Source organism: Acanthisitta chloris, unplaced genomic scaffold, assembly GCF_000695815.1.
Source record: "Acanthisitta chloris isolate BGI_N310 unplaced genomic scaffold, ASM69581v1 scaffold8263, whole genome shotgun sequence".
NCBI classification, from domain to species: domain Eukaryota; kingdom Metazoa; phylum Chordata; class Aves; order Passeriformes; family Acanthisittidae; genus Acanthisitta; species Acanthisitta chloris.
This window is the reverse complement of record NW_008666505.1, coordinates 31,272-45,912: the sequence shown is the minus strand read 5'-3', so window position 1 is coordinate 45,912 and position 14,641 is coordinate 31,272. Positions and strand designations below refer to the sequence as shown.

At 39.4% G+C, this 14,641-nt stretch overlaps 1 protein-coding gene across 1 annotated transcript in view; it reads left to right on the top strand.

Annotated features, from left to right (window-relative positions):
- Positions 1-13,303: 13,303 nt before the first annotated feature.
- ITGA6 (integrin, alpha 6) overlaps positions 13,304-14,641 on the top strand; it is a gene marked incomplete at its 5' end in the record, with an annotated part of 23,116 nt that continues 21,778 nt past the window's right edge. Inside the window, 2 exons of the mRNA XM_009072142.1 lie at positions 13,304-13,431; positions 13,896-13,975. Of these exons, the coding sequence (XP_009070390.1) occupies positions 13,304-13,431; positions 13,896-13,975 (208 nt within the window). The remainder of the gene's footprint in view (positions 13,432-13,895; positions 13,976-14,641) is intronic.

The window sequence follows — 14,641 nt, the reverse complement described above, 5'->3', positions numbered from 1 at the left end:
AAATCAACCCTGGTGAACACAGCAAATGCTAGCCCAGTGAGCTCTGTTGTGGCCAAAGTATTAGACATGTCTTAGAAACAGATCAAAAACTTAATCTTGCATCCTCTAGAATGAGCAAGATTAAAATAGTGTAACCAGAACAAAGTAACACAATGCAGGCAAGGACAGACCTTGATGTTGAGAAGGTGGAGAAAGGCTTTTCTCTTTGATAAAGTGAATGAAAACTAATGAACTGCACAAAACAGGAATCAAGAACGGAGGGAAAGCACCCTTCTTTCACAGGCTGTTGTGTTCTTGAGCAGAGTCTGTGGGTTCTGACAGCTCTGTTTAGTGATGCCCAAAGGCTGGGCAGGAAAGTGTTGGAGGGAGGGCTCACAATTGGAAAGAACCAGCAGCTAGTCTCTTGCTTTTCAAACTCAGCTGATGTAGACACACACATGGGCAAAGTAGATGTCTGTGTGCATGTCTGACATAAAGCCTTCAGTGAAAATGTCCAATATGTATTCTGTTGTGAAAAGGACTTGTAGTCCTTAGTGTTTGCTGTAAATATTGGGAGAAGTCATTCTGTATCCTCTTAGTCTGAGGTATAGTTCAGTTTGAGAACTGCAGTTATAAGTTGGATAGACTAAAATGTGTTTGAAGAGTGTAACACTTAACCATGTAAAACCTGAGGTGAGAGTGAGCTGGAGAAGCAATTTTTCTGCAGTTCTCTTTATGCAGTAAGAGGTGAGGTGCTGGGGTGCTGACTGGGGCACGTGTGCTGCATGCATGCTCTGCCCCAGGTCTCAGCTGTGTGACTGAAGAGAGAAGGCTCCCTGTGGTGTTGGCATCCTGAAAGCTTCAGCTGGCAGACAGCTTCCTGGAGCTCATTGCTGTCCCCATCTCACGGACTGACTGGGCCAAGAAAATTTATGGTGCTCTTTAAACTTAAAATGTGATTCCATCAGCTACAAAAGGGTAGAAGGTGAGGGAGACAGGGCAAATGTTGATCAAGATACAGGGGTGTTGGATGAACCATTCAAGTATCTGAAGTACACAGCACACCCAGCACAAGACCTGCTTCTTATGTTCTGCTCTGTTCCAGGGCAGCAGGGTTTGGAACAGATGTAGCAGGAGGCATTAAAGGAACCACTGTATTGTTACATTATCTGTCAGCTCGAATCTTAAAATTTATCAGTTTTCTTTGAGGATGTAGTTTTCTTTTGGTTTCTGTTTTCATTTTCCAAACTTTCTGAGGCCTAGAGGGCAGTGAAGAGATTTCAAGCAGGTGTGTAAAGAGAGAGGTGATGTACTGGTAGTATTAGGCACAGAGTCTCAGGTGTGTCAGAGATACTGGAGAAGATGCTGCGATTTCTGTATCGATTTTGCGCTCATGCTGTCTACCTTGATGGTGAATAAGACTTGAGCTTGCATATGCTTAAAGAATAAACCACAAGGTAACCCTACCATAAGGTATGGATCTGTCTTCGTGCAGATACGGAGTTTCAGGTACTGCATCAGTTGCTGTTAAAAATAACATTCACCTGTGTAGAGTCTTAATTAGTTCCTTTTTTTTGTTACGATTTAGTAGAAAAGTTACTTGCACCAAGTCAGGAAATAATAAATAGTCTGACTTGTATATTCTTCAGAAATATTGGATAAGCCCATCAACCTGCACCTAGACTATTTGATGTGTCTGATATGTAACCGTACAAGACAAACGTAAATCTTTGTAGAATGACTGTCAAATTAAGTGTTTTTATTGAGCTTAGCATTTTTATTGTTGTTTCTGGGAATTTGCTTTACTGCCCTTTAATAAATATTCGGCATTTGTGTAGGCTCTTTCATACAAAAATCTCAATATTATCTATATTGATGTTATTTCTTCCACTGTAAAATAGGAATGAAGGGGAGAACAAATTACTATTATGATGCTCGCTAAGATGAGTGCAATTTTCTATGTAGTTTATGTTACTAACGTTGCTAATGTTAATTTGTAAACAACAAAGAAAAACATATGCAGAAGCCAGGCAGGTAGGTTGGCTTCTCATAAATATTTTTTTTAAGGTCTAACAGGCAGAGAAGAATGGTTTACTAATGCAATTTGTTGCTGTCTGGATTCTCCACCAAATAAAGCAGAACGTTTCTCAAATATTGGGTTGCCTGGCATGTTACAGAAGTAAATTGGTCACCAGTCAGCATGGGCCATTCTTTTCTTCTCTGTTTCACTCCACCCATGTGTGCTGGAGCAACTGTCAGCTTTGTGAGGAATGCAATCTGGTGAATTCTCACAGGAGGTACCTCATTGATTTCAGAAGAGCTGCTGTTTAAAATCAGCTATGGTTTAAATGTTCCAGAGCCAGTCTTGGTCTGGATGAATCATCTAACTGTAAAGATGCCATATTTTGAGGACATATTCTGTGGAAAGGACAGGGCTGAGATTAGGCTATTGGGCAAATGGCTATTTAAAAACAAGTAAGTAAAAATGCTTATTACTGAATGAGCAGATGGTGTTGTGTGCTGTGAAACATTAGCTGGAAAATGAACACCTTATAGTGGTATTTAGCAAGGGTAAGTACAGTAAGAGGCATAGGAATATTTGAAGAAAGAACTAGATGGAATAGTCTGGAAAACATTTAATAATTCATTTATTAACATTGAATATTTTTGATTGTGACATACATAAGCAAGTTGCGGCTTTGAAAGTAGTGGGAGAGTAACTGCTTATAAAAGCAAACATAAACATGGAAAAAAGTTTTACTTCCATTTTAAGGGAATTATTCTATGTGTTAAAAATGAATGAACCGTACCATGGCTTAATAAAGCTCCTTTTGCAACTTTAGCATAAAACGTATTGTATTCTTGGTAAAGTGAGTTTCCCCTTAAAACCGTGATTGTCACATTTTCTAAGACTGTTTTGAGAATCCTGGAACACTTACTTTGGAAAAGATAATTGCAATTATGTTGGTTTAGTTTAAAGAGCAGGCTGGATGTATTCTGGTGTGAGGTACCCAAGTCAGATTTTTGTATCAAAATGGCAGTAAAAGGCAAAAGGTACTGGTTCTTGCATTATGATTTTGGAGCATTTACTAGTGTGGACTGTTTTTGGCTCTTTTTGAGCGTTGGCCATTTTTCTTGTTTCCTCTTGCAGAACTGCATCTAAAAATATGTCATTTCCTAATATTGATTTCCTTTAAGGAGTTGTGCTACTATGTATGAGGATGTTTAGACTGTGTTTGGAAGGGAGAAGGTCTGCAGGATCAAGAACAAAAGCAAGAGGGGTTCATGGGTTGTGCCCTGGTCTAGATGCCATCTACAGCTTATAAATGTACTCTAGTTCCTCCAGAGCAACATAGACAGATCCTGCACTGGATTTCACTGTCGGCCAGCAAGATTTTAGGTTACTTTTCTGCTGTATTCTTTGCATTTGTTTTCTGCTTTCAAGGAGTTGGATGATCTTTTAAGAAATAAGGGACAGGAATGGTCAGCGCTGTTGAGTTTGCTGATAGTGTCCATAGGAATGGCAGAATTCCTTAGAAAGACTGAATGTTACTTCCTTTCTAGTGAAGATTACATTTTTTGAAATGGAGCTATATGTGCTTCAAAAGCTTAGCTTCTGCCTGTTTCAGCTGTCATTGTCACCTTCCTCAAAAGCACCTCTGTAAAATATTTCTTTTAAAAACAAAGCAAAACAAGATTGCAAATGTGCTGGGAAGGACTCAGCCCTGTAATGCCTGAGGTTGTTTGCTCAGCAGCACATGCGTGGGTCAAAGGTCTGAAGGAAATTCATGTTTATCCTGGAGGTGGTCAAAAGTGGCAACCAGCTGTCGCTGATAGTAAGCACATTATCATCTGTGTAGTTGAATTTTCTGTGTCCTTCTTTTCTTACTGCTCTTTTCAGACTACTCTGCTAGGGGAATTAGAGTGGTTAGCCTTGCACTTTGTCGTCAGTGCTGCTGTAGCTGCATAGTGGTTAAATCTGCTGGCTGTTAGATGTTAGTGATGTCTAGGAGAGTGTGTGAAAAGATAACGCAGCTCATTTTTAATTATCCATGGTTGTTTTGTGTGAAAAAAACACCTGAAGTGAAACCCACATTATTTTCTTGGCCAAAGATGCTAAAATAAATTCGGTATATTTTTTTCTTAGATAACCAACTCCTGTAGTTGCTGCTACAAATACAGCAGAATTATGCAAGTCACTTGCATTATCTTTTTATCCACCCAATTAATTTTTCTGCTGGAGAAATGTTTGATAATTATGTATTGTGGTCCCAGAATGTTGCTGAGGACCTACATTTCTTGTCTCTTCCATAGTGGAAGAATACTTCTGTTGTTGTTTTGGGTTTGGTGGTGGTGGTTGTGTTGTCAGAGCAGATCCAGGCCTAGTAGTAGCTGCAATACTGTTTTTACAACCTGTAGCCTACAGGAACATAGGGTGTTAAAAATACCCGAAAACAGCTAATTAATTCCAGATCCTGCTCAAGTGAGAATGTGGGGAGCGGTGAAAGGTAGAAAATATGTGTGAGGGGAGGCATGTACAAATTATGTGTGTGTGCATGTGGAGGAGGTGCAGTATACAGAGGAAGAGAATGCAGTGGGTTTCTTGGCATAGGCTCAAACAAGCTATTTTGCAAACAGAAGAACCTTGTTCTTAGGTTTTTAAAGCTGGTTGAATTTCTCAGAGTTTGTACATTCATATTCATAGTAAAATATAATTGTTTCTTCTTCTACAAATGTGTATATGGAGAAGTTTCATGTGAGTATATGATTTATTTCTGTTGATCTGTTGGATCAGCGTTTCCGTGTCTGCATGGAACATAAAAAAGGGCTCCTTAAGCATGCCAACTGCACAGGCATTTGTATGAACTGGTTCTCCTACGAAAATACCTGACTGGAGTGAAGTTCTTCCAAGTGATTTGAGTGCCTGTGTTTTCAGTTAATTTGAAGGCGTGGAGGAGCTGTGTGTCATGTACTGAGTGACACATCTGCTTTGGTCATTAAGTTCATTGCTTGAAGAAAGGTCTTACTCAAACTGTGGATCCTGTTATAGGCGTTTAACCTGGGGCTGTGAGGATTTTAAGACTGAAAGAATAATTTGAGCTGTGCTTTAGCATGCAAGTGACTTGAGGCTGTTCAAGTGTGTGCTTGGTGACTGTGTTCTCATTCTCTGAAACATTTAATAGGGATTACACACTGGAAAAGTACATGCTTTTTCTACACATGCAGAGTTCTTTACCCTTCTCCCACAGGGTTCTTTTCTGTAGTCCATGGGCTTGTGTTGGCAGCTGGGTGGGCACAGCTTAGCTCAAGAGTGCCGGAGTTGTTCTGGTGTGGGTGAGCTTCCCCCTGGGGTGCTGATTGTTTGAACTAAATGTGATGAACTTCTAGTCCAACTGTGGATCTGCCAGGGTCACATATTAGCATTTCTGTGGTTGTGTGTCCAGTGTAAGAGGTTTCTACCTGTCTTGGTTTCCCCCCTACAGTTCAAGGTGAGAAGGTGGTAAGTCTGGAAAAGAAGGAGCAGGAGGAGTCTCATAAATTGGATATGCAAGTGAATGAACTGTGGCTTGGATTAGCTTGGAGTGTAGTTGCTCTTGAAATACCACAGAGCTGTGGGATTAGTTGCTGTAGCACATTATATTTCCAATTGATTCTACAGTGAAATGTCTGTCCCTTTTGCTGTACTTTTCTCGTGCCTTTTATGGTTTAATTATGGTTGTAAACGAAACTGATGTACGTCACTCAGTGAAGGAAATAGAGGAATGACATTTCAACCCAAATACTTGTTTTGTGCTGTATTAGAACTCCGGAGGTTTTTAAAATAAGGCTTTTGCTGTGTTGATGAGTGATACATGCCTGTTAAGGTTGTTATCTCTCTAACAAATAGTGCCCTCAAATAGTGACTGGAAGCGCTAGGACCTTGGGTCCCAAGTTTCTTTCTTGAAATGGTGCACATGTCACCTCTTGAGTTAAACCATGTGTTGCTATAAGAGTATTTCATGCAGTAACAGGCACTGCCATGTTAGAAAATCTGAGTGAAAATCCCTTTAACATTATAAACTTATCAACACAAGTTTATCATAGATTAATTATAAAACTGTCTAATACATATTTTATGGTATCGCATACTCATATTTTAGAGTGTCAAATACTCAGGTCTATTCCTGGCACGGGTATCGTTCTTTCTTTTAAATCTGAAGGAACGTATAGCTTGTAAGGGAGAAATTAAACCTCTAACTAATATACAGGTTTCTATTTGACAACATGAAAACTGAGGTGTCTCCCGATTAAAGCCAAAGAGTTGTGTCAGAAATGGAAAACTGAACTTTGAAACAACTGTGGAACAGGCTGTACCATTTCTTCTAAGAGAAATGATTTGTACCAATGGAAATGAGATCTGCAAAATCTGTTTCAAAGCCATATGGGCTGGGCTCTTGACTGTGAGGAGAAGGGGTTTATTTTTCCATGTGACTTTCAGAAAGTCAATAATAAGTGGCCTTTCCAGAACAACAGGTATCTTTGTAGTTCCAGTTTTGCTTTGTAGTAGCTTGCCCTAGACTTTATGCTGCTTTTGGCATCTTTTTCCAGACCCTATCGTAATCTATTTTCTAAAAAAGGCTGGAGGAATAAAATGAAAATGGCAATCCTTCAAGTGCCAAGCCTCCAGGCAACAGAGATTAATGGTGTACTTGACCATGTCTTTGCACAGGTAGTTCCAAAATGTAACTGGGGAGTAGCAGATTAGGAGAATATTCAGTCACTTAAAATAGCTGTTAATAATATACTGGCTGTGATGGGTGTCTCTGTCAAAAGCATCACAAGTTCCCTGCTGACAGTTACAGGTTGTATTTTGCAAGGAGAGGGTTTTTTGGGAGGAGCTATGGTTCAGCTCCAGTTCCTATTAGCAGCCCAAGTGTATGGAGGGACAATATGTCTGTGCTAATTAGTTTGTGGTGCTCTTGTCCTATGTCTGGTTTCTGTTTTGGGAAGCCAAATGCAGGCGCAAAGCAGAGGTAGTGTTACCAGTATTCAAACACAGTGTCATTCCCATTGACCAACTTCAGTTAATCTGAAATACCATGGTGGTTAGATGTTCCCACTCTAGTGACTGAGACTGGTGATTTGGTAGTCAAATTTAAATATGACTTAGAGCTAGTTACTCTGTTTTCTTCATTTTGTTCTATCTAATGAAACTCTGTGCAAGCAAGTGCTGGGAGTGAAAAAGGATGTAAGAGTCTGTCTGTGTAGTGAGGAATAGAGTCATTACATAGCATTTAGCTTCATCCTTTTCCAAATTTCCCCCCCTTGTGTGTTATGGAGTCTTTCTGAAAACACAATGAAGTGCAAAGTCTGCAGCAGCAGCACTGTTATCTGAGAGCAGCAACATTAAATTGGACATTAGTGCTCAATGAAGTCTGCAAAATTGGAAATTACTTACACCACTGACTATTTTATTTCACCTATCTGTAGAAATGGTTAATGGTTTGTTACCCAGGAAACACTTTCTTGATTTCTACTCCAGTCTGTTAAGGCTCAGAGCTGGCACTGCTGATGCATTGCTTTTACTTTTAAAGAAAGCCTGGCAAAGATGTGGTGCCTTGTTTGGGTAGAAGATACCATGGGAAAGGAAAGAATTTAAGGAATGAAGAAAACTGGGAGATAGCAGAGTATCTGAGCTCAGTGCAGGCTGTGGTATTTTTTGTATTTGTTTAAATCAAAATGTAACTTATTCAATTGAAGCCTCTTACTTTGATGAACAAGATTTGCTTTAAAAAACGTTGAAGATATTCGCCTTCCTTTGACTTGATGTCTTTTGAGGAAGTGTTTATTCCAAAATAGAGCTGTAATAAATTGCTGATAATTTTTCTTCCTCAAAATACATTGTGAAAATCATATGTTGTCCTTGGACAGTTCCAGGCTGTAAGTGTGGAAAAGAATTTCACTGCAGAGTGAGGGAATAATTCCAGGAGCTTGGAGGTTTTCTGGATTTCCTTTGAACGGTTTTCTCATCTAAAGTTCAGCTTTCCTTTTGGAAGCGAGCAAGGTAGTTTCATGAACAATATTGGAGGGAGTTCAGATAGCTGTGAGCAGAAACTACTGCCAGTTCTCACTGTTCTTTTCATTAGCTGAGAAGGAGCCACAGCCACCTACTAAACCTCTCAAGAATCCCTAGAAAGCAGGGAGAATTTTAAAACCTGCACCCTCCTGCTTAATATCTGTAATATCTGTTCAAATAGAAAGCTGGTTCTGGTGTATTTTGCTTTGGATTTTAACTCTTTTGGGCTGTTTTTTGATTCAATGAAGTTACACCCTTTCTTCTTGATGTTCACCTGACTGTTCTTGCTGAATAGTGGTTTGCAGCAGTTGACAGAGTGAGGCCTGATACCTGCCTGGATGTGGGCAGTGAGTTTCCACCTCCTTCGCTTCTTGGAAGTCTATGGGTTTATGAAGCATGTTTTCTACATACAGTTAGCCAAAGGTCTGCTCCAGATCTAGATCAAGTCAATAAGATGTCTTGATGCCTCTTCTGAGACTTGAGTAGCGAGTGCTTGGTATAACTGGTGAAATGGAGTTTTTCTTGCCTCAGCTGTTTTGTCCAGGTGTAATGTCCCATTGCAGTGGGGTAGGTTGGGTGTAGCTGTGCTGGAGGGTTGTGTGGAGGGATGTGTCCCTCTCTCGAGTGCAGGAGCCTGTGCCTGTCCCTGTTACGTTCCAGCTGGACCTTGCCAGTACAGCTGGGCTCACTGGTGGTCAGTGCAATGCAGGCACCATCCACCTGAGCCAAAATTGCACCTCAGTGAGGTCAATTAGTTAAGCTGATGATATATGCCAGTCCTGGAGCTCTAATCTTACAGGATTATCTCAAGTTTGGCCATGAATCCAGGGTTATAAGGGAGTAAATCAGTCCCTGTAAGCCAGTAGATGCTCATAATTGGCAGTGGGACTTCAGTCAGTATCACATATCTCCAAGGAGTAATTAGCAGAAAGCAATAATTAATCTAATTCTGACTGATAGAGCATCAGGACTGATTCATTTGGTTAGCCAAGGTATGAGAAAATCCTGATTTTTCTAACACTGCCACTTGATAGAGGTTTCTTTTAAATTAACTTCTATTAATAGTTCATTGTGTTACATTTCTGTAGATTAACACCTGTGCAGTCTGATTGGCTTAGGGAAAACTCATTTTATATTCACACACCAAGCTCAAGTATTTCTGTATTTTACTCTAGTTTGAGCAAAGTGGGGAGCAGCTGGTGACCCACAAAAGGCTCCTGCTCCTCAGTCATTCAGACTTTACTCTATTTATACATTTTAATAAGCAAAAGCATCAGCATTCATTGGTTACAAATGACATAACTTTACTATTAAATGAGTACTCAACCCCCTATTCTCTAGTTATGTCTCTTGCTTCTCATGCTAGTTAGTCTGCTGACACGGTTCTTCCCTCGATTTGAGTCTGCAAGTTGGAGTCTCTTGTTTTTTTCCATCTGTCTCTACAGTCTTGACATTGTGGTGTTGTTTTGATATCTAAGTATGGAATCTGGAGCCTGATTTGGGGCATTCAGAACTGAATTGAAAGTAGTGACTGTGGCCCTTGTACACAGATCTTCAGGGAGAAGTCCCAGTGAACAAAATGAATCATACTGTGATCATGAGTAGAGAGAAATTAAGAACTTATTTTTGTCACTCTGTTTGCAGAGGAAGTTCTTGGGGTTTCATGTCAGTGTTTCATCTGCCTATGTAAGGAGATAATGACAGCTAGGCGAGCATCTCCTCACCTCACCCTTACCTCTGTTCTTTTGCAGAAAGAGGTTTTGCTTGCAGCTGAGAAAGCTAAAATGGATTGTGCATGGCTGCAGAAAAACCTAACCTGTTTTTGTCATAATGAGCTCAAACTTGATTAAAATTCTTCTATTAAAACACAGCTGAGTAAGCAGCCATACAGTAATGACTGGAATGTGTCCTCAGTCTGGAATGACTCTGGTAAGCACGTAGCACAGCTCAGTATACAAACTGATTCATTTGGGCTGCTGCAGTTGTGCTGAAGTTCATACTGGTACATGATCCATTTCATACTTCTATAGTTTCATGCACACTTTTATTTTTAAGTAATTTGGATTTTAGAATCAAATTGTGATGACTTAAGCAGTAGGCAAGCTGAATGGCAGCTCTGTTGATCAGAAGTCTCAATGTGCTTGACAGTGGATTTTTGTTTTGCTTGATTTATTCAACTAAAGATTAGATGCATGTGACTTTCTTACTTACATTCCTCATAATGTTGATAATCCTCATAACGTTTATAATCTACATCCTCTTCAGTAACCTGTCTTGAAGAACCTGGGAGTTTAGTCTGGGTTTAGTCTTCACTGCTGTGGTCTTTGGGGCAGAAAAGGAGTAAAGAAGTACAAAGGAGTGATGCCACTTTTTAATGGGTCTTGCTGCTACTGGAAAATACATTTTGGGATTTACCATAGTATGTACCTGAATGGATCTAATCCTTTGCCTGCTCATAGTATGTGCTACTGTTGAACTGTGTTGTAAGGACTTGCCATGATGTACTTAACAGCATTCAAGAGTTTTGTATTTGATGAACCTTGAAGACATGAATCCTGACAAAAGTTCTTTGAAGTCTGGAGAACTTTAAATCGTAGGATCATAGAGTCAGCTGGGTTGGAAAAGACCTCAAAGATCATCGAGTCCAACCCTAATAAATAAATCTGCTTTGAAATACTTTGCTTACAGTGGCAAATAACTAATGCAAGCTTAAGGGAAAATAACTTGCACAGGATTTGGACAGTTGGTCTGGGCTTTGGGAAGGATCTAAGGTTGCCTCTTTGAGATCATGTTGGATTGATGGATTTTCTTTTGCCTTTTTTTTTTAAGAAAGCTGAACAATTGCATTTTTCATCTACTGGTCTCAGCAGGTGTCTAGTTGAGATGCCATTGAATGTTTGGGGCATCTTATGTCAGATGTCACATCTTTCCACTTTGTATTCTGTTAGCTACACTGTTTATTCTCTCATGCCTCAGTAGACCTTCTCTCTGACTCATCATCAAGATCGTGGTCACATCATGGTATGTTGTATAAGGTATTATTTAGCTAGGGAGAAGATATAGTGTAGCTATCCCATAGAAAAGAACAGGGCCATAGTTTCCTTCATCTAGCACCATTGCTGTCAGTAGTATGTGGATGGACAAATTAAACCAAATTAAATATTTAAGTTTGAGAAGCTTTTAGTTGTGTTCACAATGTGGAAACAATACATTTTGGATCAAACTTCTATAAGTGCAGTTCAGTACATCATTTTTACCCCTCAAGCTTTGAATGAAAAAATAAAAGTAATAAAAATTTCTGTATGTTAGGAAATCAGTGCCTCTATTTCCTTAAAATTATGGTTGCTGATATTAAAAAAATAAAATATTTCATCTGTCTTTCCCTGGGTAATAACAGAACTGAAGAGAAAATGTATCTATTCCCATTTTAGGAATAGCTCAGAAACAGATGCTTTGCCAGAGAATTACTGTAAGTGATTACTGTTAAATGCACTGTTGCCAGAATTAGAAAATGAAGTTATTAATGGCCTTTCTAAAAGCAGGTTGTTTAGATTAGAAAACTCTAGTGACAACTGCTATGTTTCTGAAAAAACATTTGAAAAAGGTGGCAGACATAGGTAGGGGGAAAAGAAGAAAACAAAATCCACTCATGCTGTGTGCCCTGATTTGATATGTGTATGTGTCAAAAGCAAATATTTTACCTGCAGGTTGGTTTCACCATTCAGGGGTTAACCTTCATGAGGAGAACAAGTTATGGATTGTCAGAGATCTTATTTCCGTAAAAGTGGTGAAAATTTGACTGTTTCACAATTCAGATGTAGTTCTGTGTTTTACAAAATTGTGTTTTCTTGTAATACATGCATTTAATTTTGAGTCTCAGTACTTTAGGGATATGGAATAAATGTTTCCTTGATAGCAAAAAATTATGTATTGATGTTAATTGATCCACTCTTAACTGTTAGATGTGAATAAAAGTGGATCTCATTTTAGTAAGAGTAGCATTCTGAGGGACAGCAGTGTGCTTTGTGCCACTCCCACTACAAAGCTTGCAAAGCTTTTCTCTCAAGCAGAATTCTAGCTGGAACCTTCAAGAGGATCTGAGGTCCTCTTTGAGCCTTGTGTATCCAACTGTAGTCCCAGCTGTACCCTCCTTGACACTGTTACGCCAGGGACCTCTTCTCTCAAATGTTTTTTGTGCAAGGGTCAGGAGAGTGGTTCATCATCCATCCATCCACCACATCTGCTGTGTTGCACCTGTCCACATGCTATTCTCATCCTTGGCTTTTCATCTGAGCATGATGTTTCTTCCCAAACTATTGCATACTGTTGCTACTAGTTTCACTGCTTTCTGTGTGTGTGACAGTCCAGGAATGTTTTTTTGACACCCCTTATTTTGCAAGTAGATATGTCTACTGGTGGTTGCATGATAATACTCATGGTGTACAGTTGATGCAGCAAAAAAATTTGCTTTACTCAGTTTTTAAAACAAGAAGCTTCGCATTGGGTTACCAGAACAGTGTCTAAGGAGAACAGCTTTTCATCCAGTAACTTTTTTATAGGAGAAATAAGTCCTGTGTGGGAATGGCCTATTCTTGATGAGAGATTTGTTGAAGAAAAACATTTTCAGCTTCAAAATGGAGTGTCTGCCAGAGGAGTGGCGAGGGGGGCATACGTGTTTGCACAGAGCCTGGAACAGTGCAGGGGACACTTGGTTGGGCCTGGAGGGATCTTGCTTGGGTCTGAGGTGCTAAGATGCGTGTAAATTCAGGCAAACAGTGGCACAGGACTGGTGTCAAGCTAGAAAACGGCCTCAGAGTACTTGTATTTACTGTTTTGGGGGGTTTCTGGTCAAATTTAGTAATAATATTTTTCCCACCCTTACCAAAAATTTCTAGTAAGGTGAAAAATACCACACGAGGCTTCCTGATAGAAGGATGCTATTTACAAAACTGCCAGCTACCTGGTTTATTTTTATCAACCACTCTTAGTGAATATTGCAACAATAATAGCAATAATAGCAGGAGTAACAGTACAGGTACTGGTTTGCAGGTACCTCTATTGCTTCCTCCCCCCACCTTTTTTTTTTTTTTTTTTTTTTTTTTTTTTTTTTTTTTAATGAGCAGTGCTGTGATGTAGCTTTTCCTACAGCTTCAAATGTTGATGTCAAACTTCTAGCAACATGGCGAAAATGCTTTCCGGTTCTGTTGCCTTCCTCTTTTCTAATATTCCTTCTACAGAGCCCTTTAAATTATTTCTCCTTCCCTGCAGATTGCTGGTTGGAGCTCCTCGGGCAAAGGCCTTTCCAGCCCAACAAGCCAACAGAACAGGAGGACTGTTCAGCTGTGACATTGCATCTCAGAGTACAGATTGCACACGCATCAGATTTGATGAGAAGAGTAAGTTCTGCAGTGCTTTTGTTTTGGATTGAGACAGTTGTCTGATTTTTCTTGTTTGATATTATCCTTTCCAGAGGCATTGTATTAAACAGTTGCTCCTAGGGACTTACATGTAACTACTTTTCTCATCAGAATAAGTTGTAGAATAATTCTGAAGATAGCATGAGATGCTTAACTCGTGGTAGATACTCTTATTATTTATTATATATGTATTCTTTATTTAGATTTATATTGCTTATTATATATTTATTATTATTTTGTAAATTGATACAAGATGAAGTACTAGGCTAGAAGTGTCTCATAAAATGGATGCTGTTAGTGATAAAACGTACAGACACTGCCACCTGCAGACTGTCTCATGCTCTGGGTGAAGTGTCTCTCCTAACGCGAACTTGAAAAAAAGAAGTAACAAAGAAAGTGCAGTTAACTGTTAATATTTGAAGCTGTGTTATGATACTCTGCAGCTGACCCGACGACAGAGAGTAAAGAAGACCAGTGGATGGGTGTAACTGTCCAAAGTCAGGGGCCCGGAGGAAACGTGGTGGTAAGTCTAAAAAACATGTTGGGTCTACAATAAATGTTCTGAATGGTCTTGTGTTTCTGGGCAGTGTGCTGAAGGGTAACTTGCCTAAGTTGACTCCTGTGATTTCTTGTAGGTAAAGACTTAAATGTCTCCTTAGCAAAGTAAGGCACTTGAGATTTTAAAGAGCTTTAAATTATTCTTCTTTGAGTTAGCCTCTCTTTATAACTTTTGTAACAATCTAGCATGGACAGTTTATATTCTGGGGGTCCACTTATATTTTTGTCATGTACACATTGTCTCTTTTAAATACCACTGACTGCAGAAATAGGCAAAACCAGTGTGTAAGCTTGTAAAAATAGCAGGCTATCATCAACCTGTTTTCCAAGATGATCAGCCTCACTTTACCTTTCATCAGGGACTTTGGCTGAGTTGCTCCTGTCAATTAATGTGGTCATTACACAGCAGTAAGACTACTAGCTATTCTTTATTTTATACAATACAGAGATACTCTTTTTTTTGTACTCAACAGAGAGAAAAAGCTTTTGGGAGTTCTGCAGAATATTATTGTTTAAAGTCTTTGTCAGATAAACCTCTTGTGGTGCTGCAGGACACCAGTTACATCATAAAATAGGTGTTCAGTGAAGCTTCCCCATCTAATTGTATTGTTGCAGGTTAATGTCACTGCTT